General features: G+C 40.8%; 2 protein-coding genes across 2 annotated transcripts; one reads left to right on the plus strand and one right to left on the minus strand.

Annotated features, from left to right (window-relative positions):
* Window positions 1-1319: 1319 nt before the first annotated feature.
* LOC119900109 (sushi domain-containing protein 5-like) lies at window positions 1320-8558 on the minus strand (the record flags this gene model as incomplete). The annotated part of the gene is made up of 4 exons (XM_038714868.1): window positions 8509-8558; window positions 7186-7363; window positions 3257-3366; window positions 1320-1488 (listed from the first exon to the last, which is right to left on the minus strand). Coding segments are annotated over exons 2-4 (443 nt in total), but the record flags the coding sequence as incomplete, so codon positions are not given.
* Window positions 8559-15837: 7279 nt separating this feature from the next.
* LOC119900108 (F-box/LRR-repeat protein 20-like) lies at window positions 15838-27623 on the plus strand (the record flags this gene model as incomplete). Its single annotated transcript, XM_038714867.1, has 9 exons — window positions 15838-15939; window positions 21125-21186; window positions 24003-24057; window positions 24962-25036; window positions 25348-25442; window positions 25991-26155; window positions 26384-26510; window positions 27361-27435; window positions 27549-27623. Coding segments are annotated over exons 1-9 (759 nt in total), but the record flags the coding sequence as incomplete, so codon positions are not given.
* Window positions 27624-27629: the final 6 nt, after the last annotated feature.

Here is a 27629-nt window from a genome sequence, read left to right on the forward strand (position 1 = left end):
CTGTGGTCTTTCGTTGTGGCGCTCTGCCTCTCCATAGGAATCTGTGAAACTTGTCCTCATAGTCTACATGACTTTCAGTCTCATCTGCAGACACAAAAACAAGCACTTTCAGGTGACAAAGCTACATCCCAACATTCATATTCATACAACTCAACTCAAAAACAACAAAGAGACATGTGCAATGACCTTCAAAGACACTTTACATTCTGACAATGTCAAAGTAATTTAGAGCAGTGGTCTCCAAACTTTAGGAAGAGTCAGAGGAGAAGATCGCCCATTTTATTTCTGTCCATTCAATATAAAGGTGCACTAGTTATCAGCTTAGCATAAAGACTGTAAAAAGGGGGAAACAGCTAGCCTAGCTAAAGGTAAAATAAAATTTGCCTACCATCACCTCTCATAATTTCCTGGCCGAGAAATGACTTTCTGAAGGCCATTTGTCAACCTCAAGTAGCCAGGCATCCAGCAGAGACTTCAGGAAGTGACTTTTCCCGTCCAAGAAATAGTCTGGCACCTAACCCCCCTTAACACTACAACATTTTGGTTTTACAAAATTTAGTTTTTTGAACAGATTAAACAAACTACGTCAATAAGTGAGCTTTAAAGGTGTTGGCAGGCCATTTTTGTCACCTTTGGCCAGAACCAAGCCAGCTGTTTCCCCCTAGTTCTAGTGTTTATGCTAAGCTACACTAACTAACCAGCTCGTGGCTCCAGCAAGAGCGGTATCACTCTTCTAATCTAACTCGCAATAAGAAAGCAAATGAATTTACTGAGACTTGAAGGATTTTTTGAGGCTTGACTAGGTGAAAATATCCATCCAAACAGAACAATCTAGAGTGAAGTCAGAAAAAAATAAATATAACTATGTGTAACAGAAATGTATTTTCTCTTTAAATCATTTTGACAGGTCAGGAACAAGTACTGAAGAGCACAAACATGACTAAGACTCTGTTAGCTAACCATGGACACAGGCCTGGGGTCTTCTGCCTTTATAGAAACTCCTGCCCCCTTCTCTCTCTGCTATGCACTGGGTCACACTATGGCAGGTCACACTGAGGTGTAATAGCAGCCATTTTCAACCCAACTCACAACTGAGACTCTGTTTTTCAAAAGCCAGGAATCAAGCACGGGCGGCCTCATAACAATGGGAGCTAATAAGCAAGAGGTGAGGAGGCTGACCTCATAGCGGCCTTCTGTCTGGGTCAAAGCTCGAAGCTTTGAAGAGGATGAACCGAAGGGGGTCTATTTCTGCCTCTTTCCATTTCTGTCCCACTCTCCAACAGTTTAAACTCCTTCTTACCCTTGACACATATCTCTACCAGTCCATACCACTCTCCACAGCTGTCGCACAGCAGGCTAAAGGCATGCGTCCACTGGGCATTACGTAACCTGGCACACATGTGTAAAGCAGCTCATCTCCCATCTCATACCCTGAGTGCCCCTTTAGACGGGCATTAGGAAAGGATGGAGGGTCACCACACGGCACACCTGTCAACAACAAACAGAGATGCATGTAATCTAAAAAAAAGCACATTCAACACACAAAATGGAAGATAAATGTTTTAAATTGTTAAACAAACTATTAGGTAAAGATCATGCGACCCCTATTTAATACTACACAGTGCAGCTAAAGAAACATGACTCATTATTATTATCCAGCTTTACAGAAACACTATCCCATTTGTAAACAGAAAGCGATAAGAGTGTCTCATGGGACAGGAAGCAGTGGCTGCAATTTTGACAAACATGACCACTAACTGTCAATGCCACTGGGGTGAGATAAATGCTATGTATTTGCTTGACTCCGGTCTTATTATTCATGGTAATTATACCAAGACACAATATTTTATTTCTGTTATCTTCTTTACTTCCCCTTATTTACATCCCCAAATGAAAAAACTTTAATAATGCATTCAGCTGCTGTTTTATTATAATATTAAACATTGAAAATCAAGTGTTAATTTTCCAGAATGAAGATCTAATATTTTCAAAAGAAACTACTGAATTTAAAGTGGCATTACTGTAAAACAAAGTTAATTAGCAGGTTTTAACCAATTACTAATTACTACAAATTAAAATCATTTACATTTACATTTTTCAAAACAAATAATGTTCCTTCCTTCCATGTAGACAACGGTTGTCAGTTCCAAGCTGATTTTAATCTTGCTTGAGCTGGAGAACCTGTGTCTGACTTTACAGCTGACTCTGCAGTGCTGGATGTCAAACTTTCCCATCAAAGCACCAAATGAATGTACACTTCTTGCATTCTAACGCAACAATAATGTATAGTTGCTATGTTATAACAATAATGTATAATTGTTTATCTTTAAAGTGCTTTACAAATGTATGGACATTTGAACATCTACAATGTCACAAGAACTCTACAAACTCCAAAGACCTTGTGATATGATTGAAAGCTCCAGAGCTGCTGGACCTCACAGTGTGACTAATATCCATTTATAGAAAATAAAGGAAGATCCCATGTGCAATGTGATCTATTATAGCGACTGCCTGTAACATGTTGCGATGTAAAGTTTACAGCACTTACAGTATTAAAAATGCAAAAAAAATTAAATGGTCTTCAAAAACAATTTTTAGCAAGCAGAATTGATTTAATTTACTGTAATGTCATCTTTAAACTACATGTATTGTTTGTTTCCCTGATAATGGTGCTAATATGGCACCTTATACCTCCAATCATAACCATATCCATAATGGTAGCCATAACCTTGACTATGAAGCTGTGTCTTGCCTCCACTACTTTAAATGGATCTGTCCTGTAGATTTTTCCTACAGCGGAGAGTTCGTTCCCACCTCAGGGTGTGTAGTATATGTATAAACAGCCACAGTAGCTCTACTGTTTATGAGGAAGGGCTGGAGTACTCTTCTGGGTGGCATCCAATAATAGTCTGATCCAAAACCAACCACTGACTGGCCCCCTCCCCTCACAGATCCATGCCAGTGGGATAGGTGTGTGGAATTTAGCTTCAGCTCCGTCAGGGCTTAAATACATTCATGGATCGAGTTACGTCATCACATACGCATCACTTGCTCAGATATTCCTCAACGACATATATGAGGTATACAGGTATGAGTAAAAATATATAAGTGACAAGCACACACACACACACACACACACACACACACACACACACACACACACACACACACACGTTGAAGGTAGAGGTGTACATGGAAGCAACGCAGGGACAGAGGGCCTCTTTCACATCTCAGGAAACTACACACAAATACTGACCTTTGTCTTTGATACAGAAGGCGTCCATGTGTGTGGCGTCCTCTGTGGCATTTTCTGTCCTCACGTCCACAGCTTTCAGTGCACTCCCCACAATATTACACACCGTGGTCCTGCAAAGATAGATAGATAGATAGATAGATAGATAGATAGATAGATAGATACTCACGTACACACAAACACACTCATTAATTACAATGTGATTGTGAGAGCAAATGGCCTACAGTGAAGCATTTAAGCACCCCTAAGGGACTCTAGGATTGAGGGTGGTCATAATTAAACCTAGTGTGTTTACTTTTAACACACTCTCATTACATTACATCACACTCACATCCTTTTGATAGTTTAAGTGAATTTAGTGGATAAAAATGTACTTTTACTTAAAGTAGGATTATGAATGCAGGAGTTTTACTTGTAATTGGTATTATTCCAAAAATGTACTGGTACTTTACGTAAGTAAAGCTGAATATGTCTTCTACCAGTAATTACACTGAGATGTCACTGATAAAAGTGAGTGAGAGCTCACATGTGAAGCTGCAACTCTGGTTTGTATCCAGTATGTATATGGTTAACATGGTGACACTCACGGACAGATATGTACAGTACTTGCTGCTCTGATTCGTTACTTATCCAAATATTATTACAGCATGACATCAGTGTCCAGGAACATGGTGCAGTATCAGCAGTTGTAGCCTGTGGCACAACATTATCTCACTATGGCACGTTACGAATAGATGTTCCCATGCAGAAGCCTGAAGTTACTGCCAACTTCATATAGCCCAATCATAACATTAGGGACTTAATATTATACTCATTCCACAGGGAGCAAATGAATAATGAGCTCAGTGCACAACGCTTACAAGCTGCAGAGGCAAAAAAATGCTGAGTAAATAGTCTATTTTTGTTGCCACATTAAGGTTTATAGCATCATAGCACCAGATAAGAATGACTCAAACTTCCCAGACCCATCAAATCATGTTCCCATTGCGGCTCCCGTCAACAATCAAAGATGTGATTAAAAGTGAGACATATTAAACTTTTCCTTAATGACAGGTTTGATTGGTAATATTACTTATCAAGCCATTAAATGGGAAAGGTACTGCCCCAGACATGTGTGTGAGTCTGTGTGTGTATGCACTTGTGTAACAGAGTTAATCAAAGCATCAGTAATTGGAAAGAATTTGACTGGCAGTGCAGCGAGACTGTGAGAAGTGGTGTGAGTCATACCGCATGCTTGTGCCATGCTAACTTCAGCTTATAAGGACAAAAGTCTGAGAAAAGAGAGAGCGAAATCGCCAACAAAACACTCAGAGAGAGACAAAAAAACACAGAGACTGTTTTTACATTAAACTGCAGCTCCTGCAGGCATCTGTGCGTGTGTGTGAGAGAGAGAGTGAGAGACTGACCTTTCGCAGGGGCAGGGAACAATTCACCTGACTAAACAACCATTTCTCAAAACTATTAAAGGGAACACCCAAAGGTATGTGTACGTCTGTGTCTGTATGAAACTGAGTGTTAATTCAGACTGTTGGTATTGTGTTTGGTCACTGGGGCAGCAGATCTATGAGTGACAGGTAAGAGGAAGGCGTTAAGGTGGGAGAGTCAATCTGAGAAGCACTTGTTATTACGCAACAGACCTAAACATTATGTCAGTGCAACGCGACAACATAGTTCACACCACTTGATCTTTCACGGACTACCCTGCTTGTACTGCATGACAGCCTCCAAAAACACCCTGAAATTCTGTGATATGTTCTGCTCACCTGTGAGGGTGCAGAGGTGAGGCAAACAATTAAGACTGAGAGAGAGATAAGAGGGAGTGGGTTACAGGGAAACTGAGTGGGAGTGGATTTTGTGGATGAGAATTAAAATTTGAAAATCAGAAACCCCTGAAATATAGAATGACATGGAAAGATTACAGTTAAGTGGCAGACAGCAGATGTGGGGGAGAAGATTTTTTTCTAAAGAGGTTTAGAATATGTGCTGCATACAACACCCCCTCTATCCTTAGAGTGTAGCGTAAGGTGTAGAGCTCCTGACCTTTGCATAAAAACTGGGAGAGGTTGTACTGTATATGTGATGACTCAACAGACAGGACTGTATGGGAGACACTATAGCCAAGAAGCCGGCAAGAAAGGAAGAAGGATGTCCCGTCAGCATGCTCTGAAATATGTGATTGGCAGGAGGTGTGTCTGTGTTGTGTCAAATCCTGGTCACATATAGGAACAAATCAAAAGAAGAAGAAACAATAACAGAGATAAAATGTCTGTGATATAACACAGAGAAGCACCTCTGGTCTGCTTTTACATTACTTTCTTCACCAACACAGAAGTAGGATAAGGCGAATCCAGGTGGAAAAGTTAGGGGGAGGGGGGCATGAACTTAAGACAGAAAGTCCCATAGATGGGTGATACGCTGTGAAACATGGTAAGCGGGTGTGAAAGCTGTCCACTGGCCAAGACATAGAGAGCAGGGAGCGTGAGGAAAGAACAGCTTTTCTTTTTCCATATTTTGGTATCCATATTGTGCCAGAGATTGACCAGATAGTCTAAACTAACTATCTACTATCGTAGACTCAATAACAAAATCAATAGATAGATGGTGTTCTGTATGGCCGAGATGGCTCCATGTGCCCGATTTCTAATGGTTTACCGGGCAGCTCAACTTTGCATTGCTATGTACTATTTTACCCCTGATTCTCTCCCTGCATGGATGGAGATTGAGACTCTACATTTATTCAGCTGATATCAAGAAACTAAGAAAGCAAACAAAGAATCCCTTTGTTTATAATACAATCAACATTTGGTATGAGGCGTGGAAATTTCTAGGTGAAAAACATTCTCTGTCAGGCCTTATTCATATATGAGAGTATAACCAGAGTTTATGCTAGAGTTTCACTCCTGGGAGAGCTGATCCGGGTTTCCAACATTGGGCCAGCAAAGGGATTAAGGAAAGTTCTAGATTAGAAGATAAGATCTTTGTGCCATTTAAAGAACTCATAGTAATTTTTTTTTATATTTACTGCTTCCCCACGATGTCCCAGAACCAAAATCTAGCAAATGTTAGCTTATATGCTAAACTAAAATGAACATGGTAAACATTATACCTGCTAAACAATGTTAGCATTGTCATTGTGAGGATGTAAGTTCTCTATCATCAGCATTCAGCTTAAGCACAGTTTGGCTTTGTACCCCTGTTTTGTTTGTTGTTCCTTTTATCTTTCTTATTTCTTTATGCTTGTCCTTAATTAAGCTTAAAGTGCAGCTTAAAGAGAGACAGAAATAACATGTTTGAGGAATTATTCTTTATGTACTATAACTTTTGATAAATTCAGGAAAGTATTTCAGCTCAACTTAAAAAAATCTGTGTGTTATTGAGCAACATATACCCTGCACTATACGCATCACCTGTCACCACCAGGATCACTGCAGTACATTTTCTGTCTATCCTCTGCATATACTTCTAAGCATCGAAGTTGTCAATCAAACACCTGTCTATAACTGTGTAACGATGTTCTTTAAGCTATATAAATCAGCTGTCTCTCTGCCTGTCTGTCTGTTGCTGTCCCTGGGTGCTGAAAGCTGTGGAGATGAGAGGTGTAAATGGAGGCAGTTGTCGACATGACACCCCGGCTCAGAATTCCCTCCTGCTCCAGGAAGGAACAGAGGAGTCTTTCTCCCTCTCTTCCTCTCTCCTTTTTCTCTTTCCCCCCTGAAATGTGTCACTCTCTTCTTCTAGCTTCCCACTCCCTCTATAACTGCCACTGCTGCCTTTCCTTCTTTTCTCTTTCATCCATTCACCTCTGTCACACACACAGAAGCGCACTCACCAAAATGACCTTTGACATCTCCAGAAACCTCAAGTCTCCCTACATGTCCCTTAAAACAATGAAGACCCTCATGCACAAGTACATACACATGTCTTTTTCTTACCCCACTGCTCCTCCGTAGAGCCACCCACGGGTGCATGGGGAGAAGTGGCACTCTACCACAGCATAACGGAGCTCCTCTGATGAGGCCAAGCGGGAATGTCGTGAGGCACAAGCCCGCTGAGCATCTCTGAAGCCCTGCAGGCCGGAGGAATTCCTCAGGTCCATAACGAACACTCGACCTGAGAAGAGAGACAGCAGGGAGTGAGAGGAAAGCCTCTATAACCTCTTATATTACGTTTTTATGACAACTGATGTAGACATTCGACCTGTGAGCTTCTGGGTACTGGCAGGGTTTGTAAGAGTTAGACACCTCGCCTAATTCATAGAGAGCCTATTTGGTCCAAATCTAAACAATATTCATACACTCATGTTTTCAATCTTACATGAAGACAGATTCATTTGTTCAAAAAAAGACCTGCAGGTTACTTGAACATGAGATCAGAAAAGGAAGGCTAAAAGGCCTGTTTTTGATCTCAGGGAAACTATGTTTTAAAAATAGGTTATATTTGATCTTAAATGTCCTCAGCCATATTTTTCAGCACTACCCATTTTTTGGAGCATCCATACTACATAGTTACCACTGACTCCAGGTTGGGATGATGTAAGACATAAAACAGTAAAGCAGACCATGCAGATATATGGATTTTGAGGCTGATAAAATAACATGTTTGTGTTGTAAGGATCAGTTGTCTGGAGTGAAGCTCCTCAGAGAAGTTTGATATCTGCTCTGTTCCCCTCCTGTGATACAGATGTGATCAATTCACTGCATCACAGCAGCACACTGTCACTTTCATTATCACCTCATTGTCACATCATTAGCTGGGTCTAAAAGCACTAAAAAAAGCTGTTTAACATGTACAATATGTGTAAGAGTTAAATCTTCTAAATATTTAGATTAAGCTTCATCTATAAATGCTTGAAGTAAAGATGACTGCACGCGCACATCCATTACGCACAGCTTTATAAGACGTTACATGGCGTTTTAGATGTAGCATGAAATATTTATGTAAGAGAAATAAAACACGGTTGAGAGGGGACGTGCTTTCTGGCAACGATTAGCCAACGAAACGCACGAGATTAAAGCAGGTGCCAACTGTTCGCGCGCTTCCACCAGCTCTGAGTAACGGTTATCACCAAACCCCAACTTTCATGATGGAAACTCGGTGACACTCATTTATTATTCCAATAAAATAAAATAAAATAAAAATAAAAGCTTACAAATTGTGAATTTATAATTAAGTCTATAGTTTTGTTGGATCATTTATGTGGTAGCCTATCTTTTTTATAACGCCCCTGTTACAATAGTTTAAAATATCAAACTTACCGTCTGCATTTACTACAACAGAGGTCACCACAAGGCATCCAGAGAGCAATGATAGAAAATTCGCTTACAACGATCCAGCATCTTTTTTTTTTTTACGCCTCCGGCTAAACCTCACTTTTGATGTTGGAAAAAACGTGTCCAAAAACTTCCAAATGAATTCACAATCTTGCGGGTGAAAGTGACGCTGGAGAGCAAACTCCCGCTACGTCCCTCCTGGTGGACAGAGGTGGACTGAGCAGCGGGAAGGTACAGGCTTGTTGACAAAGTGCGGCTGATAACGGGAAGAAAACGGTCGGAGCGGCTCAAGAGCGAGGCGCAGTTTATCTCCCCAAATAGTCCCCCTCGCAAGCAGCTGGAGCGCCGGTGTGAAAACTCGCGTGTCTCCGTTAGTAAATACGTCACGGCTGAAACTCTTGAGGGTGGGCATAACACCTGTTCCGGACTGCTCCTTTACAGAGAGAGCGCATGTAGAGAGAGACAGAGAGGGGGTGTTAAAGTCGCTTAGGTGTCTTTGAGCAAGAAATGCTTTTGACTTACTTTACTTGTTGACCTGGATAAAAGATAAATGTTGAACATGTAACGAAGTGTGCCTTTGCGTTGAAGAATAACACACTCCACTGCGCTGCATTGCTATTTAAAGACAATTTAACACCCAGTGGCTAATAAGGGACCTCAGGTTCGGTACGCTCAAATAGGCTACAGCTCATCCTTTGAGCATAAGAATTTTAATTAGTATGAATTGTCCTCTCTGCTATAGGCCAAGCTTTCCTCTATTAGTTGGTGTGTGTGTGTCTCGCGCGCACACCGACCGTGTGTGTCCCATTTGGTAAGGGAGATAAAGACGGATGACCATAGCCCATAGAGAGCTTTTTGGAACATGGAGGCATTGTTTCAGTGAATCTGCAGGTGAAGATAACCAACCCACATAGCATCAGCACATACAGGATCCACACCACCACTAAGCCTAAAGCAATATTATAACCTATAAAAACTATATACACAGAGAATAAAAATTATCACAATGTGCACACATGCTTTTTATATAAATGAAAGCATTACACATAAACAATATATTTCCCTCTCATGTATTTGAATGTGCATAAACATCACATGCAAGAGTTTTGCAGTATTCCTCTGAGTGAATATGTAGGTACTCATCTACAAAGGACAAGAATGGAATATTTAGAAGCTGAAAGTTCATGCTTGACCTTGGAAACAGTTATTGATAAAATAATCTTGCCTCATTGTCTCTTTAGTAGCTGTTCTGGAGTTTTTACCATGATCCTCCTCAGCAGATCTGTGTAGTCCAGTTGTCACGGAGCTGTAGATGATCACATTTCCATTTTCTGACTTTTCCAAGGTTGTCTCAAATTTTAAGCCAATGTGGCCAGGAAGTCTATAAAATCAGAAAAAAATGGAAATTAGAATTTGACACTTCAACAACTTCATTTGCTGAAAGCTACTACAAAGTGGACCTTGTATAGCGAGATTGTCGATGGTATAAGAAATATTCAGATCCTTGACTACTAAAATGAGCAACACCACAATGTAAACATACTCCATTACAAGTGATGGGTGAGTTTGGAAGGAGAGAAAACTGCCAACATTGTGGGACAGGAGCAATATTCTGAATGTGTGTGTGTGGGGGGATACAGGAATCAAATTATTTTTAGAAGGGAAAACAATTGAAATGAGATCAAATACACAGCGATATAGAAATTCCTTAAGGAGTGACACCTTTATTGAGGATTCACACTTAGTCATCTCTCTCCACACCCCAGCTTTTCCATTTTCATAGCTCTCTGTGTTCCCCCAGAGGAGTCACCATGCGCTGCCGCTGCATTGTGGCTTTAAATCTCTCACTGATGTTTTTCCATCTCAGTCACATTATTTTTTTCAACCAGCTCTCGGGCACCTCTCGTGCTTTCAGCTCCTGTTCAGAGGGGTCTGAATGAGAGAGTTTCAGGTGGGCTGGGATCCTGACTCACGCACGGGGGGCTATTTCTGGAGAGGTGATGGGGGTTGTGGAGGAGAGGGGAGAGGGATGGCGAGCAGGAGAGAGACAGTGATTCACACCTGCACCATCTCAAAGAGGCTGGTGAGAATTATGTTTGCTGCAGGTGTCCGTGCGGTGGTGAGGGGGCTCCGTTAGGGGACAGACACACGTGCAGACTTCACACAGGTGTGTAATCTCACAGGACTTCTAGTACACACCCATTAGACAATCTGTGCAGCGGAAGTAAACACACACACAAATGCGAGCACACACACTAACCCTATGATTGCTCTGAGTATGTGTGAGACCAGTGACTTCCCATGTGAGACACGTCCTGTCAGAATGAGGTGTGTAAAGCAGGTGTGTGTGGTTGACTCAGAGGAAATCACTGGTCATACTTGTGCAGCCAAGGGACAGAGGGAGGTATGGCTTTGTCTCCACGGCAACAGCCTCCTTAAACCTCCGTGAGGAGGTCCAGAAAAACCAAGAGATGAAGCTGCATGCACGAAAATTGGTTTTGAGAGAGATATGGGGTGTGTTTGTGTGTGTGTGTCCATGTCCTCTGAAAACTCTGTATCTCCAAAATGTCTATGTTTTCATGAGCTCAGGAAAACATAGACACTTTGGAGATTTCAGCTTTGTGACTGTGCACTTTTTCAATAAACCATGTGTTTTTAGAAGAGCTGTTTCAGCGACAAAACATGAAGCAACAATTAATCCTTCTGTTAAAGTCACCAAACAAATAGAGATATGTGGTTTTTACTTCATATGTGTGTCAGTGTGTCTGAACCTGCAGTAAACAAGCATGTGTGGAAAAACACAGGGAACAGAGTAAATACAGTAAAGTGACAAATAGTAATCAAACTGTAATAAAATAAACAAAAACATGTTCAAAATACATAGCAAACTCAGATAAATACAAATTAATAGGAAGCAATGAATACAGACTGACAAAAAGGCCAAACTACATATACACCTTTAAATATATTGGATGAAGCACAGAAGGTAACAGTATTCAAATCCCTATTATCTTCCTAAACATATTATATCAACAGCTGAGGTACACTTTCCCATCTGAAAGGTTCTACAGAAATATTATGTGTTCGACATAGACGGCCTTGCTTGTCATCACTGGAGTCATTGCGATCATCAGGACACATTCAACACTGAGCTGCCAGCCACAGCAGAGTCAGGATGAGAAGGGCATGGAGCTATTCAAAGAACTGACATAATTAATTTGACTTTTAATGAGAGATTGTTAATTACCATGCAACGCAGTGAGATGGGGTGGCACAAGGATTGAAAATGTGTTGCACGGAGATGAAAGACTAAGCGTCATAACATAACATGTATGTGTTCATGCTGAAAGGCACGCAAGAAGTGCTTCTTCTATGTGTGTCATCTCAGTTCCATATTTATGTTATAGAATAATACAGTTAATAAGCTTTGGACATACTTTATATGACTGTTAATAACTACAGTTATTAGCTATATGGCCATGTTTGAAGAAAACAGAATGCAAATCCTGTGTTTATTTTAACAAGACTAAATGGCTTTAAAAAATGTAGCTTGACAGACACATGTGGGTGAGAGTGAAGTAATCTTATGTTTGTCTTACTTTTTCAAACATATTTTGTGTATTTTGTCGTTTGTGTTTCTGATTTTCTTCACTTAAAATAAAAAAAATAAGTTATGCCATGAAGAAGCCTTCTGATCTTTGCCGGGGGGATCCAGAGAAAATAAGGGACAATTACATTTTCCTGATTTGTTTTGTGTACTAGTTATTCCAAATAAATCCCATAAATTAGGTTGACGTTTCTGTTTGGATGTTTCTCTCTCTCCACCAACATTCCTCTCTTTTTTAACAACAGCTTAATAATAACAAACCTTTCTAAATATCACATGGGACTTTTATCAGGGCTAAAAGAAAATCCTTGCAGGAGCCTGGACATTCTTCAGTGAAGGATCAGTGGCTGGCAGGCAGACCGTGCTGCCAGGCTGCATACCTCCCCTGACAAGCTCCACCAATCAAATGGTTATGATTTCATTTATGGTTAGGATTAAAGTTTGCCAATATAGCGAAGAAGGTGGGGTTTATATGCAGCCTGACTTCCTGGTGGGTTTTAATAGTATCAACTGGCATTAATGGCAGCAAAAGTGCAGGTGGATGTCTCTCTGTCATTTCAGTGCCCCACTACGCATACACAACACCAGCACACCTGAATATAATTCAGTCAGTAATGTAATTATTTACACCTATGTTACACAAGTCAAAGTCCGCAAGTACATTCTACTATTTACTGCACACCTTTAACCAAAGTGGAGAAACTGTGTTGCTATGGCTGCATTTATCTGCTCCTTCCCTTTTTCTGTGCCTTGTATTCTTATGCTGTAATGTTATACTGTATAACCCCAGATTTGGTGTGTGGCAATCTGATAAAACACAAATTCATTCAGTAATATGCACAACATAAGTACAGGATCAGAATGAGGCCCTACACATTCAAAGTACACCCACACATGTTTTCACTTCCCTTTTCTAATTAGACCTCTCCTCAGGAGAGTGTTTATGACTGAGTTTGACTGACATCTGCCTCACTTTCCTTGTTAAGGTTAACGGTACAATAACACTTTCCCCTTATTATAGGCCGTTTTCACAGCAGGAATTTCGGCTTAGCAGCAAAAGCAAAGGTGTTATTACTAACATTAATGCCCAAGTAAGCCGTGACAATATCAGGACCCCGAAACCAAAGCAGCATAATGGAATTAAGCCATCATTTGTTTTATTATTTACACTTGTGCTTTTACTGTGAAATGTCAAAATGTCTGCTATGAAAAAAGCCAGTGAACTTGTGGCTATGCGGCTCTGAGGCAGGTGCCAGCTTTGCCCGGTTGGTAATCAAGCCATGTTTGTAGCCTCTGGAGGACCTGAGGGAACATGCATGCTGTATGTAATGGTGGTGGAAGAAGTACTCTTCTTTGCTTAGGTAAAAGTAACATTAGCTACCCAGTGACATATAAAGTAGTTTTAAATGAGCTCAACCTTAAATATCTACGGCAGTGAAAAGCAACACACACATTAATATTTATCAGGAAACATCATATATATAACACTAAACTGACCGGGAACATTTTACTGCACAGTGAGTACTTTTACTCTTGAATGAATTAAGGGATCTAAGTACTTCTTACACCGCTGTTTGGAGGTACTTAACCTGAGAGTGTTCATTTCTTCCTCTACTCCACTAAATTTCAAATGAAATATTGTACTTTTCATTCCACTACAGATATATAGATACTTTACACATTAAGATTTTACACTAAAATGTATGATTATTTTTATAAAGTATGATGCACTGTAAAGAAGCAAAAAGTACAATATTTCTCTGTGATCTGTAGAGGAGTATAAGTATAAAAGAAAATGCAAATACTCAAGAAAAGTACAAGTTTCTCAAAACTGCATAAGATCGCCCTCTTGTGGGGGTGTTGAGAATGACTGTGAAGATATTTCCTTCTGGATGTGTAACTCACACTCATGTCTGTCTGCAGCTCTTTCTTCCAAACCTGCAGTGACAGTGGTAGACAAGTATTTAGACCCTTTATTTAAGTAAGAGTAGCAATACAGCTATGTAAAAATACATTTTGGACCCCTTTAGTGTTTAATATATTTATATTAGAAGATCATTATTTATTATTGCTGCATCGGTTAAGCTTGAGGTCATTTTAACTACTTTTTTTTATTTTATTTTCAGTTGGGAGGCAAAATCAGCAAAATCCCAATTTAAACCTATTTTCTGTCTATACTTGAGTCTTAAAAACCTTATTTCCTTAAAACAAGTGAAACAACTCTGTCAGTGCAGTAAAAATATTTCAACCTGTTTACAATATAAATAAACTTGTTTTAAAAATGTACAAAGAGTATCTTAAGACAAGCAAACAAAAGGACAAATGGCTGCACTAATATTCTGAAAAATCAAACATAATAAAAAAATACTTTAAAAACAGGTTAGATATTAATCTGACTTTAAAGACTTAAATTACTTGATAAGAGGGACATGTTAACTTAACAATGCATCATATTTTAGAAGCTTAATATATAATTTGTATGAAAAATTACCTGCAAAGTAACTACAGCTCAAATAAATCAATAAGTCAAATAAATGTAGTGCAGTAAAAAATACAATATGTCCCTCTAAAATTTGATTTTCTAAAATCATATATTTACAACCCCAACCTGCCTTATTATTTAAGTTACAGGTGCTCATTTCATCTTTAAACAATTTAAAAACAGTACTGTAGCCTACTATGAAATGAGGTTTTAGGACTCAATTATAGACAGAAATGTCTTTATAACTTTGAGGTTTTCTACTTACTTTGACTTTTAAAACAGTTTGCTGATAATACTTCATGCAGGGTTTTTACTTGTGACGTTTTTTACGTTGGTGTATTGCTAGTTTTAATTCAGTACAGGAGTAGGCCTACTTTTTTCCACCACTGTTGCTACATAAGCAGTTTACATAACGAAGGAGCTACAGAGAAGTCAGCCTAAGTTGTTTTGGGTGTGTGTGTCTGCAGGTTGAAGCCTTACTGTGACAGTGTTACACATCTCTTACGGAGAGAAAGTCTTGGTCCTGGATTCGCGTTCACAGATGCGTGAGCGTTTTTTCCCCTTATTCAGACCCGCAGGTTCGTGTCAGGTCACGTCTCGGCGGGGGTACACCCGTGAGTGCCACGGTGGCCGCGAGCAAAAAGGACCCCGTTGTCGTTATTTCTCAAAAAAAAAAATCTCTGCAAGACCTCAAAATCAAAACAAATCGACCACGCGTGCTTTTCCCGCAGCAATGACGTCACGTAAACCCTCCCCTTCCACCGCAAGTAAACAGAAAATATTGAGAGGAAACGTCCGTGTCAGCCGCCGTACGCGCGTTTGATGCGGGGCGTCTGCTGTGAGAGATGAAAGCGGACGTTAATGTGGCGTTTCCTGCGTGTTTTTAGCAAACTCGGGAGATTTTTTGGGGGAGGCAAGCTGACTGGCTCCAGCGCGATGAAGGGAGAGGCGGAAGTGAAGTCATTTGACAGAGCGTCCATGTTATTATTGTTATTTTGGTAGCCCTGTGATGAGACGGGCTGGGGAGCCGTTGGTCTCCGAGACACCGACCGTTAACGTTACCGCAGGGTGCCCCGGACCGACACGCCCTCACCACAACCACCACCCTACTGACCCGGAGACAGGGGCCTCGCTGACGGCTGGGTTGGGGGGGGAGGAGGGCGTGAGGACCCAGCTCCAGCTCGGCTCCTGCACTCCGGCAGACCAAAAATAAAACGGCACAAAAACAATAACGACGTTCGTCTAACGGCTCTACTGGTGTCTATGCGGCTTGTAGCAGAGACGTGCCGCCGCAGACATGAACGGTATCACCAAGGGCCGGTTCGAGGTATGACAGAGGGAGTGGACCACCAATGGTTAAACTGTTTGTTTCTAGTAGACGTGGGAGTCGTGGGCTTGTATAAGCAAAGTGTGTGTCTGTGTGTGCGTGTGGACGTGAGTGTGGTAGACCGTGCTCCTAATTTTACATGCAGTCGGGAGTCGAGCCGTTTTGTTGGTCAAGGGTAATCCGAAATCCTGTTATTGTCCTGCCGCACCAGTAGACAGCGACAACATGGAGCTCAGGACTGCGGGACAGGAGGGCTGTGGCCGAGGTAGTCAATATATCAGGGCCGAGGCTGGCACTGTCGCCTGAGGTTACAGGCTTTTCAGGAAGGGGGGACTGGGGCTGCAGATGGAGAGTAAATATAAACAGTGTAGCAGCATTCAATTAGTCATCACTTTGGGTTTGACAGATAACACTGCAAAACCTGTGACACCTGCTGTGATACCTGTGACTGACACATGCACAGCAGGGTTGGCTGGCTTTCTGAGAGTCGCTGGCACTCTACAGATGGTCCTTTTTGTGTTCAAGAGCCACTAGTAATTTTTAATATAGCATGACTGCTATGAATTGTCACATTTGTTTCCACAGCCTTTTCATATTTACATTATAATTTTTGCAAGAAAGTGGTAAACACATGCCAGCAGTCAACTGCAGTAGTGGAAGGAGCTGTCAGATCTTGTAAAAAATAAGTAAAACTAGCAATGTTTACAAGTGAAAATCCTGTATTAGCAGCAAAATGTACTGAAAGCATCTACAGTAAACTTACAATGAAGGCAGAATGATCCCAGTCAGTGTTATATTACTGGATGTTACTACTGATTCACATTTTACTACTTTATACACTGTTGGGTAGTTTAATTTATAACAAAATATCATATTTTAAAATGTGATTATCTGCTTTGTATTTAAGACACTAACTACAGCTGTCAACTACTAAAAGTACAATATTTGCCTCTTAGATGTAGTGGAGATAATGTATAAGTAACATAAAATACAAATACGTATTGTACATGTACCTCAAAACTTGAGTAAATGTCTTACTAATACTTCATCACTGCTCACCTGCATGACGTTTTACATATTCCTCTGATGTGCATCTTAGCTGATAAACCACTGATCCATGCTTAATACCTGTGGAATAATAATTACTGTGTTCTGTGTACAAACATTAAACCAGCTTCCGTACAGCTGGTCCCCTAAGCTGTGAGCATTGTTTATCTGAAATATCACCAGCACATTGTTGGGATTCTTGAGGGTTTGACTTGATGGTACTTGACTTTCTATGTCAGGTGTTCGGCCGCTGCAATTTGTCAGTAGTATGAACATATGTGTCTACGTGTGAGTGAGTGAGAACAGGAGGTGGTGCTGATGTGTGTTGCGATATCGGTGGATTTTCCAGCAGCGCCATAAGCTTCTTAGAAGCAGATATAAAGCAGTGTATGGTGGGAAACAAGCTGGTGTGTGTCAGAGAGAGAGAGAGTGAAGAATAGGGGATGGTAGAGTAAAACATGGGAGGGTTGACTTATAACACCAGAGATGATGCTTTAAAATAAACACCTGGCACAAGCCTCCTGTAGTTGTTGCATTGCAGGCCAGAAATTGAACATGTAATATGACATATAATGCTTTCACTAAACCTGAGCCAAGCAAGTTCAAGTTCAGATTTACATATCCACCCTGTTGTACACTGTCTAGGAATAGGAGTATGACTGCAGAGAGAGGAACTCCCTGCTTGGGAATGTTGCTCTGCTGGCACAGGGAATGAGGGCACCAGAACGCTGAGGCGATAACTTTAATGAAGCATGCGTACCAGAGATGGCTTTTTTAATGGCATACCTGTGGCTGAGGTTTCTCACTAAACACTGTGTTCCACCTGGCAACTTCTTTCCTGGGGTTTGAGTTGCGCAACTCTTAAGGAGGGAAATGGAGAATAGACTGTATGCAGGCTGTATGCCATCTTGTTGTCTATCAACAGTTTCGTCTATGGGTTATAGTGAAAAATGTCTATCAAAATGTCTTATCGCTCAAGGTAGGGCTGAACAATTAATCAAAATTTTATCGAAATCACAATATGGCCTACTGTAATTTTATTATGACAGTGGCACAATGTTTGTTATTTACAGGCGAAATGTGTGTCAAAATACCATTTTAATTTAAATACTGTTGCAGAGATGCCTACACATCATATTCTAGAGACTCAAGAAAAACAACTTTGTTTGTCACACCGTAATTCATTTTAATATGTTTTCAATGAAAATGAGAATAATGATCATTCCCCCTAGTTTTGCAAATCACATCACAATTGTCAAACAGTCAAAATAATCGCAATTAGATATTTTTTCAAAATCAAAACATCAGCAGTCCAAAACCCCAAAATATTCAATTTAGAAAGGATATTAGAGCAGCATTTATTGATTTATTGATTAGTCAATTTGTCAAGTGACAGAAACTGAAAAGGGAACTCTTTTGATAATCGATTAATTATTTAAGTCAGTTGTCAAGTAAAAAAATAAATATGGTTCCAGCTTCACAAATGTGTGATTTTGCTGCTTTCTCTTGTCTTATTCTGTGGTAAAGGTAATATATTTGGGTGTCGGTCTGCTGATTGATCAAAACAAGATATTTGATTAAATCACTTTAACCTCTAGGAAATTATGCTGGGCATTTTTATGACTATAAATTGAGAAAATGATCAGCAGATAACCAATAATGAAAATAACTATTAGCGGCGGCCCTAATTGATATAAAAGGAAGAATAGTAGCAGTAAATATTTGATATTTTTTCATGATAAATGAATAAAATCTTTTAACTGATTATAAAAATCATTAATGATTACATTTCTTTCAATCGACTAATGGATGAATTGTTTCAGCAGTAATCTGAGATGTCTGAATCTGAATGTGAAGTACTTTCAATATGTGGACAGTACCAGACTTGATGCCATTACACAGCAAATGTTATGCTTCAGTTGGAAAGTTAAACCACATCATGAAAATATGACCTTCTTTGCCAGTGCCATCATGTTCAGCCCACCGGGTCTAGATTGTGTGTATAGACCATGTGTCTGTTGAAGGAGAGGTCAAAGGTGAGTGATGTGTTACAGAGGTGGTTTGGAATTAAGTCTAAATTTAGTCCTAAATCCTAAACCACCTCTGGCTTTAGAGAGACACTGAGAAAATATACTGTAGGCCGTGTCTGTTGACAGTTCTCTTCCTACCATTCAGTATGTACAGTATTGTACAATTAAGGCAAATTTACTTTCACTTAACTCAGTTGACACGGCTCTAAATATAACTGAACCTGAAAGTCACATAGTGATGATAAATGCTTGGTCAAGTATTTATTCAGAGACTTTGTAGAACCATTATTAAACTTCCCATAGAGGCAGTTGGCCCTCGTGTTATTCAATACAAGGGTATGTGGGAACCAATGGTGGAAAACATTTTAACCGTATCCTGGAGCTATTATTGGAGATAGTTAACCAATAGGTTCAGATTGGTGTTTCAAACCACTGCTGTTACCCGAACATAGATGTTAAAATTTAAACCAGCTTAGTTAATCTTTTGCTGGAGCTTGACTGGACTGACTGTCTTTTTGACCCCTTTTCCTCTTAAAAGTCCTTTACTTCCTCATCACCCCCTTTCCACTCACTCTCTGATTTATAATGACTTTTGTACATGTTTTTCCTGTAGTCCTTGACTCTTGCACCATTTCTGTGTTAGCCTCTGTCTCTTACTTCCCCCTTCCTCCCTCTTTCCTCTCCCTCATTGCTTTCTCTTTCGAGGAGCCTGCGTCTGTCATGGTGCTAGCTGGAGCCAAGACGTTTTCAGAATCAACCTTTGCTCCTCCTGTGCCTTTCCCTGGGCTCCCCTTTTGTGTTTTCACATTTCGGTGTTTGAGTTTGCGTGCGACACAGCAGGGAGTCCCCCTCATTCGATACAGTTTCTGAGTCTTTGAGGATACAAGTGCATCACTAGCAAGGATGCGTGTCTGCAGAGGCACAGCAAATGTGGGTGTTTGCCGTAATTTAAATTCATGGCTGAATACAGCCCACCTGATCTAGAATGTTCTGCCTCTGTTCTTCACACAGAGAGGTCTGACTTGAATCACCTGCGAGCCTGTTACTGTGTGTGAGCGTGCCTGTGTGCATGTGCGTGTGTGTGTGTCCCACTCAGCAGATGGCCAGACATCCAGCGAGTAGACTAATTGAGATAAGCATGCCAACAAGCTGACCAGGCTAACAGAATTATAAGCTTGTAAGGAGGGGACGTGGAAAGCCAAATGTAGCTCTGGCTTGTTTATCAGCATACCTTTTTTTCTCACTAGTAACTGAAAATACATAGCAAGTTTGTATTTTTATTGAAGGATAGATTCACACTTATTTTCAAGTCTGTCATACACCAACACTCACATGCTTATGTGTACACCAAAAGTGTTTCTTGTCGACGTCGATTATTCCTCTTGTCCATACTGTGCTGCAAAGAGATTCCTTTCTAAAGTATTTTAAATGTAAGTGACAGGGTGACAAGTTAACTCCAGTTTAAGCCAATATGAGACTCCAGCAGTATGAGCTAGACAAATCAAATGGGTATCTTACAAAGTCACAGTCTTTTTAGTACCACATTTTCTTTGTGCGTCCACAGACATTGTTTCCTTGCTGAGCTGCGGTGGCGGGATTGTAACAAAAGAAGGGAAATTCATACTAAAAAGACTAACTCTGGAAGATATCCATTTGATTTGACTTGACTCAGACTACTGAAGCCTCATATTACTGTAGCTTCAGCTGCACTTTGTTGTTTTTGTTTTTTACACAGAAAGAGCGCTGTGGATTTTGTCCCCCCTCCCTTATACTGAAATTGCTTTAAGAAGTGAACTTTTTGTAGCAAGTTTGGACAAACTAATGTGACCAACAGTGCTTTTAATGTAATATGGGGATATGAGGATTGTTTTAAGACTTACTTCTCCTTTAAAACACATTTTGAGTTTGGAGAAAAACAAAATAATAATGTCCCCGACACTGATTCAGTTGTGTATGTTGTTGTGTTCGTGATGAAGATGATGATGCGCTGTGCTTTCTATGTTTTGATCTCTGTTGCCATTGTAGCAGCTTGTGTCTTGTTTCTTTCTCATTGCTCTTGACCACCTCAAACACACTCTCTTATTGTTGTTTATCTTTTGTCTCGGCAGGTGTTCTCAAACAGCGATGAAGCCCCCATTAATAAGAAGCTCCCCAAAGAGCTTCTTCTTAGGTAAGATTAATAATATCCCCCCTCCTCATTAGCTGAAGCAGCCTTGACCAGTCATTGTGTAGGTGTGTGTGTGTTTGTTTGTTTTGTCACCAGTTGTGTGTGTGTGTGTGTAGGTATCTGTTTTTTTAGTATGATGTATGTTGGTCACTAGTCTGCAATGAGGTCCTGTTAACCTTGTGACCTACAAACCAGTATTTTGTCCCACTTGACCCATAAATCTAATATCACTCACACATGTTCATCCTCCACACTGATTTATACATGGATCTGTGTGTGTGCATGTATGTTTGAAAGGGATGCACCTGCATGTCGCTGCACTACACTACTGCATGTGTGTGTATGTGTGTGTGTGTGTGTGTGTGTGTGTGTGTGTGTGTGTGTGTGTGTGTGAGAGAGAGAAAACGCTCCTGGTCCTATGCAAACTGTACGTCTGTGTTTGTGTGCTATAAATAGCTTGTCTTAGCTTGTGGGGAATTCCGCATTGCTGTGCTCTGCTGCTGCTCCAGCTGTGCTCCACAGAGATCACCAGTACACCCATTACTACCAGCACTGCTTTCACTGGTGGACAGAAAAATATGTACTCACATGCACTCGTTGGCTGCAACACATGACTTAGTGTCACATGTGTCATGTTGAGATGATGTTACACAACATCAGCTGTGAGGAAGACTCATTGTTACGTCTGTAAATCTTGTTTATAAACCATGGAAAGTGGGCCTTTATTTATAACTCAAGCATTTTGTCAATAAGATGACAAGAAATAATAAACAGGGCGTAATGTAAGGTATTTACATTGCTTGTTTTATTCAACCAACAGTCCGAAATGTAGATATAACAGAGAAAAGCCTCAAATCTTCACACTTGAGAAGCAGGAACCAGTGAATGTTTGCTACTAAATCTTGTAACGTGACTTGACTGAACGATTATTATATTATCAAAACTGCAGATGATTAATTTTATGTGGATCAAGTACTCAATAAATCAACTAAATGTAGAGTTTTAGAGGATAAACTCACTTTTTAGATAAACTGCTTACAACTCATAACAAGACATAAGGTGTCACCAGCCAGAAAAGATTTCGAACCACTGGAGAGGCTCAACCATGTGGTATTTTTGGCAAATATCCTGTGAGGAATAATGTGTTTTTTATTAATCAGTGTTCTCATTAGAGTTACTGTTTTGCATTGTAAACGGCCATGGATATAAACTGTTAGAACTGTGGCGTGATATAGAAGAACCCTGTCTGACAGACGAGCCTCGGAGAGAGTTTAGAGGGTCTTTTTACCCAGAAGTGCTGACTCGGCGCCTTCCCTACCACCGCCCAAATTCATGTCTAACCGGAGTTGCTATGGCAACCGTCCTTGACTCGCTGTGAAGGCTTGACTCTCTTATCTAGCCATGCTTGAAGGGCCAGGTATACATTTTGTCAACAAATAGGACTATGCGCCATTAAAATCTCATTATATACCATGTCATAAAAACATAGGCATACTCAGGCAGGATTTGACAGAGCAATCAAAGGATGCTAACTTAGTTTTTGTTCTGCCTGCGTTCAGAGGCAGCATTAGGGTAAAGTGAAAAACATACTCATGATGTTGTACCTCTGAATTTGGCTCTGTTGTATCACAGCCTACCCTTTCTGTTGTCCTTTCTTTGTCGCTGTCCATGTTAGTGATACAGCTATAATCACTGCCTGAATACAACAATCTGTCTTCATCTAAAACGTCAGGGCTGTTCTCAACTATTAGGCTTTTATTATCAAGTGCAAATGCCAAATAGGTTAACAGGACTCACCAAATCAGATTGAGTGATTGCTACTCTGTGAGTATGAGTAAAATAATAATTCTGTGGTAAAAGGCCTCTCTCTTTCACACATAATGGAAAGTCAGATTGTGTTTGATTAAAACAGACAGCCAATCAATGACCAGTGTCACAGCCATTAACCAGTTATTAGAAGGGAGATCGATGACCGCCTGCTTGCTTGGTCAGCTTCTCTGGTGGCCTTGCAATGACACCGAGGACTGTGTGTGTGTGTGTGTGTGTGTGTGTGTGTGTGTGTGTCCATGTGTTTGATGTGTGAGAGTGCATGTGTGTCGTGTGTGTGTGTGGGTGTCTTTGCATTGCTTTGTTGATTGTATGCATGTACTTCCTGACACAAGACTCCGGTATAGATTATACAGACATGCCCCAACATGCCCTGACCTAACACACATCAACACACGCAGCCTTTGTCTGCTTCTATATGAAGGAAACAATGGTCAGCTCCTGTTTCCGAGGGTTAAAAGGACATTCAGACCCCAGCTGCACTCAAAGCTTTGGCGCCATGACCATTCTTTGAATACCTCAAAGTTTCTATAGATTGGCTCTTTGAAGCACTTCTGTGAGTGGTAAAAGGCCATTTAATCACTGGGAGCTCAGATGAAGTATACAATACATGTATGTGCTTGAGGAGGTTTTATTGTATGTGTGTCCTCAGTATATGTATGTATGTCTGTCTGTCCCATGCTGTCTGTGGCCTTGCCTGTGTGAGTGAGTGCCAGAGATTACTCAATGGCAGATTAATGGATTGAGCTGACCCAGTAGCCTGCTGCATGCAGCCCTTTGTGGCTGACCGGCCCACAGCTCAAACACTGGCTGTCTGTGGGGCTCTCCTGCTACCGACCAAACACAGGAGATTGTTCTGTTTTCTACAGACACGCACAAAAAACATAAACTAAACATATATTAAATCACACAAAGGGAAAGATATTCAAGTATAAAGTTTAGGTGGAAAAAGTGAGACAAGCTCATGCTGTTCTTTTTGTGTCTCTTCGTAGAATATTCTCCTATCTAGATGTGGTTACTCTCTGTAGGTGTGCCCAAGTATCCAAGGTAAGCGCTTCCCTCTCTACACCTCCAAACCACCCACTGTAGACGAACACACTCATTGTTTCAAAAAGAATGTGTTGATGTAATTCTAAACTATTATGTGGTTGAATTAAAACCGGTTTACCATTATTGAATTCTCTAGAAATGTCTATAATGTAGTGCCATCTGCTGGTTATGTGGAAGTGGACCACTGTTTAGCAGCAGGGCACTGCAGCTGAAAGCCGTTTCTGAATGAGCTATCTGTGAATAATAACAAGGGCTTGGCACATTGACTGTGAATGCAGAGCTGTGGTGGCTGCTTCTTTTACAACAGCTCCAATGTATTTCTTTAAGGGAAATAAAGACAGCTGTGACTAAGCGATTTAGATTGTATATTTTTGATATATGTCGTTGTTGGTTATCTTGTAGGTGTTCTGTGTACCTAAATGTCCAACCATTGTTATGATTGGTCAGTCAATTATTTTCTCAATTAATCAATCATTTGTTTTGACTGTAAAGTATGAGACAACAGTGGAAAAATACCCATTATAATTTCCCAGAGCCCAAGGTGAGGTCTTCAGATGTCTGGTTTTGTCTGACCAACACTCCAAAACCCAAGGATTTTCAGTTTACAATGATATAAAACAGAGAAAAGAAGCAAATCCTCACATTAGAGGGGCTCCATGTGGTTGTAAGAAGTGATTAACAACAACTAGTGCGCCTGCTGCATGAACAAAGAAACAGAAAGTGGGCATTGTTCATGCGTATACCGAGCCAGACCCACAGAGTGCATTATAGGGGCAGTTGACCCAGAGTGTTCATTCATGTTTCCCGCATATTATGATAACAGAGTCCTCATTCACCTTCCCCCACCTCTGTCTGACCCACATGTCTGTCTCTGTCCACAACCTGTCTGTCACCCTCTCAGGCGTGGAATGTACTGGCTCTAGATGGCAGTAACTGGCAGAAGATTGACTTGTTCAACTTCCAGACAGACATAGAGGTGAGGGGTGTGTTTATGAGAGACAAAAAGAGAAGAGTGAAGCGGTAGAATGGACTGTGTGTGTGTGTGTGTGTGTGTGTGTGTGTGTGAGTGCATACTTGCCCATACGTGCTGCATGTGTATGCTTGTTGAGTAGTATTATCCAGCCCAAGGCTTAGTGCTGGGTCAGTACACTTTGGTGCCGACTGTGACGTCACAGCTGATCCTCTCTCTCTCTCTCTCTCTCTCTCTCTCTCTCTCTCTCTCTCTCTCTCTCTCTCTCCTCTCTCTCTCTCTCTTCTCTCTCTCTCTCTCGTGCCTGTGTCTCTCAGGGGCGGGTGGTGGAGAACATTTCGAAGCGTTGTGGAGGCTTCTTGAGGCAGCTGAGCCTCAGGGGCTGCCTGAGTGTGGGAGACGCCTCCATGAAGTGAGATTCTCATTGTCTCTGAGTGTGGTGCTCTTTTGACTTTTACTGAAACTCACTCTCTTGGTGGTTTGATAACTTATTGTTTTGTTCACATGTGATTAGTTTAAAGTTTATGCGGCTTGTTCCTCTTCAGTCCCAGGGGAGTGTGTGGTAGAAACGCTTTTTTTAAATTCTATTTAATCTCAGTTTACTGTGCATGTACACAAATACACGCACACATGCATATACAAAACAAAAAAACAAAGGTGATGTAATTTTATTTTATATAAAACTTGTACATCTTGATCTGTTCATTCACACGGTTTGACAAGATTTTATCGGCTGCTGTGGAAACAGATTTAAAGAGGTACAAGCTGTTATTTGGAGAATCAGGCTTTCATAAAAAAAAGAAATGAACGAAGCTGTACAACAACCTCTCAAGGGCCTGTAGATGACTTTGTTAATTGGCTTCCCAGCAGCTCCCAGCTTCTGACTTCTTATTTATTCAATGAAGCGACTCTTGAGTAATTCCCCACCTCTCACTCTCTACTGTTTCGACTGTTTCCCAGGACATTTGCTCAGAACTGCAGAAACATCGAAGTGTTGAACCTGAACGGCTGCACCAAGATCACAGACAGCACTTGTCTCAGTCTCAGCAAGTTTTGCTCCAAACTCAAACAGCTGGATCTCACCTCCTGTGTGTCCGTCAGCAACCACTCCCTCAAGGCCCTCAGGTAGCACCCGCACACTTGGTATTGCCCTGGCTACTTAAACCCAAATCCCACATAACAGAACCCCTTAAAGAAAATAGTTCTCAATTCCTCCTTAAGCCCTTACACATTGTGCACACAGTTTTTTTGTTGAACTCTTAAACAAATAATAAATGTACACAGGTGTAATTTAAGACACATGCCCTGTGTGTTTTGTCTTCATCTTCATTGTTAATGTGTGTGCATGCTCAGTGATGGCTGCAGAATGCTGGAGATGTTGAACCTGTCGTGGTGTGACCAGATCACACGTGATGGCATTGAGGCTCTGGCTAGAGGCTGCAACGGTATACGAGCACTGTTCCTCAGAGGCTGTACACAGGTACGGTGGCAGCAGTGGTTGCGCACACACACACATGCACGCCAGAGCAAGGGATTTTTCTTTCAGTGGGCATATCAGGCCTTCTTTATAGGATTTTAAGGCATTTTGACCCTGTTCCAAGTGCTACTATTTAAAAGGAGTATTGCCTGATTTTTTTTTTTTAATACATTTTTTATTTTCCCGTGCAAGACGTTGTTGTGTGACCTGCTGCCAGAGGACACTGTTCACTACAATTTACTGTAAACCGGGTTCTCTGTTGGTGAAGACAGCTCAAAAATGTTAAAACTACAGAAAACTCAAAAAAATACCTATAAATTCCCTATTATTAAAAAACATAACCACAAGCCACACTGCTTCCCTACTGCTGAAAAATGACTTACTGAAGAGAAATGTGCCCTTTTCCCTACTTGCTGTTCCAAACACAGTACATTTTCCATCCCACGGATTGGTCTGTTGATGTAGTGGTTTGTGTTGGGTGTTGGCATTTTTTTTCTGTTGCCCCTCTAGAACCAATATTTTCTTCAGGCTGTGTGCTCAGTTTTTGTTTGCATAACCAGTGTCTAGTCTGTTTTTTTCCCTGGAAAAAATACCATGAACCCCCCACGGATCATCTTTTGAGGCTCACGGGGGACAGTAGTCACACGTGGATTGAATTAACTAATTGGAAAAACAGGCACGGAATTGAACAAAGGTTTCTCCTGTTTACTCGGGGGACGTTCAGAGTCTTTCACAAGCCACTGTTGATTATTAGAAGATACATCAACACACATAAACAGTCACATACATTACAGTATATAGATTATATATCCAGGTGTTTGATTAACAATTCTGTGCATTTCTCTTAACCCAGCTGGATGATGGAGCATTGAAACACCTTCAGAAACACTGCCCAGAACTCACCACCATCAATATGCAGTCTTGCACAGTAAGACAAACCATTTGGATGTGGATACTGGGAGAGACTGATAATAAGGCATGAGGGATGTGTCTGTATGCCTCTGTGTTTTTGTAATTTGTTGTGGTGTTTGTTGCCTCCAGCAAATAACAGATGAAGGTCTGGTCAATCTGTGCCGAGGATGCCACAAGCTACAGATCCTTTGTGTGTCTGGCTGTAGTAAC

The sequence above is a fragment of the Micropterus salmoides genome, unplaced genomic scaffold (genome assembly GCF_014851395.1).
Source record: "Micropterus salmoides isolate LMB-PRFRI ecotype aquatic unplaced genomic scaffold, ASM1485139v1 Ms_hic_scaffold_1247, whole genome shotgun sequence".
Taxonomy (NCBI): domain Eukaryota; kingdom Metazoa; phylum Chordata; class Actinopteri; order Centrarchiformes; family Centrarchidae; genus Micropterus; species Micropterus salmoides.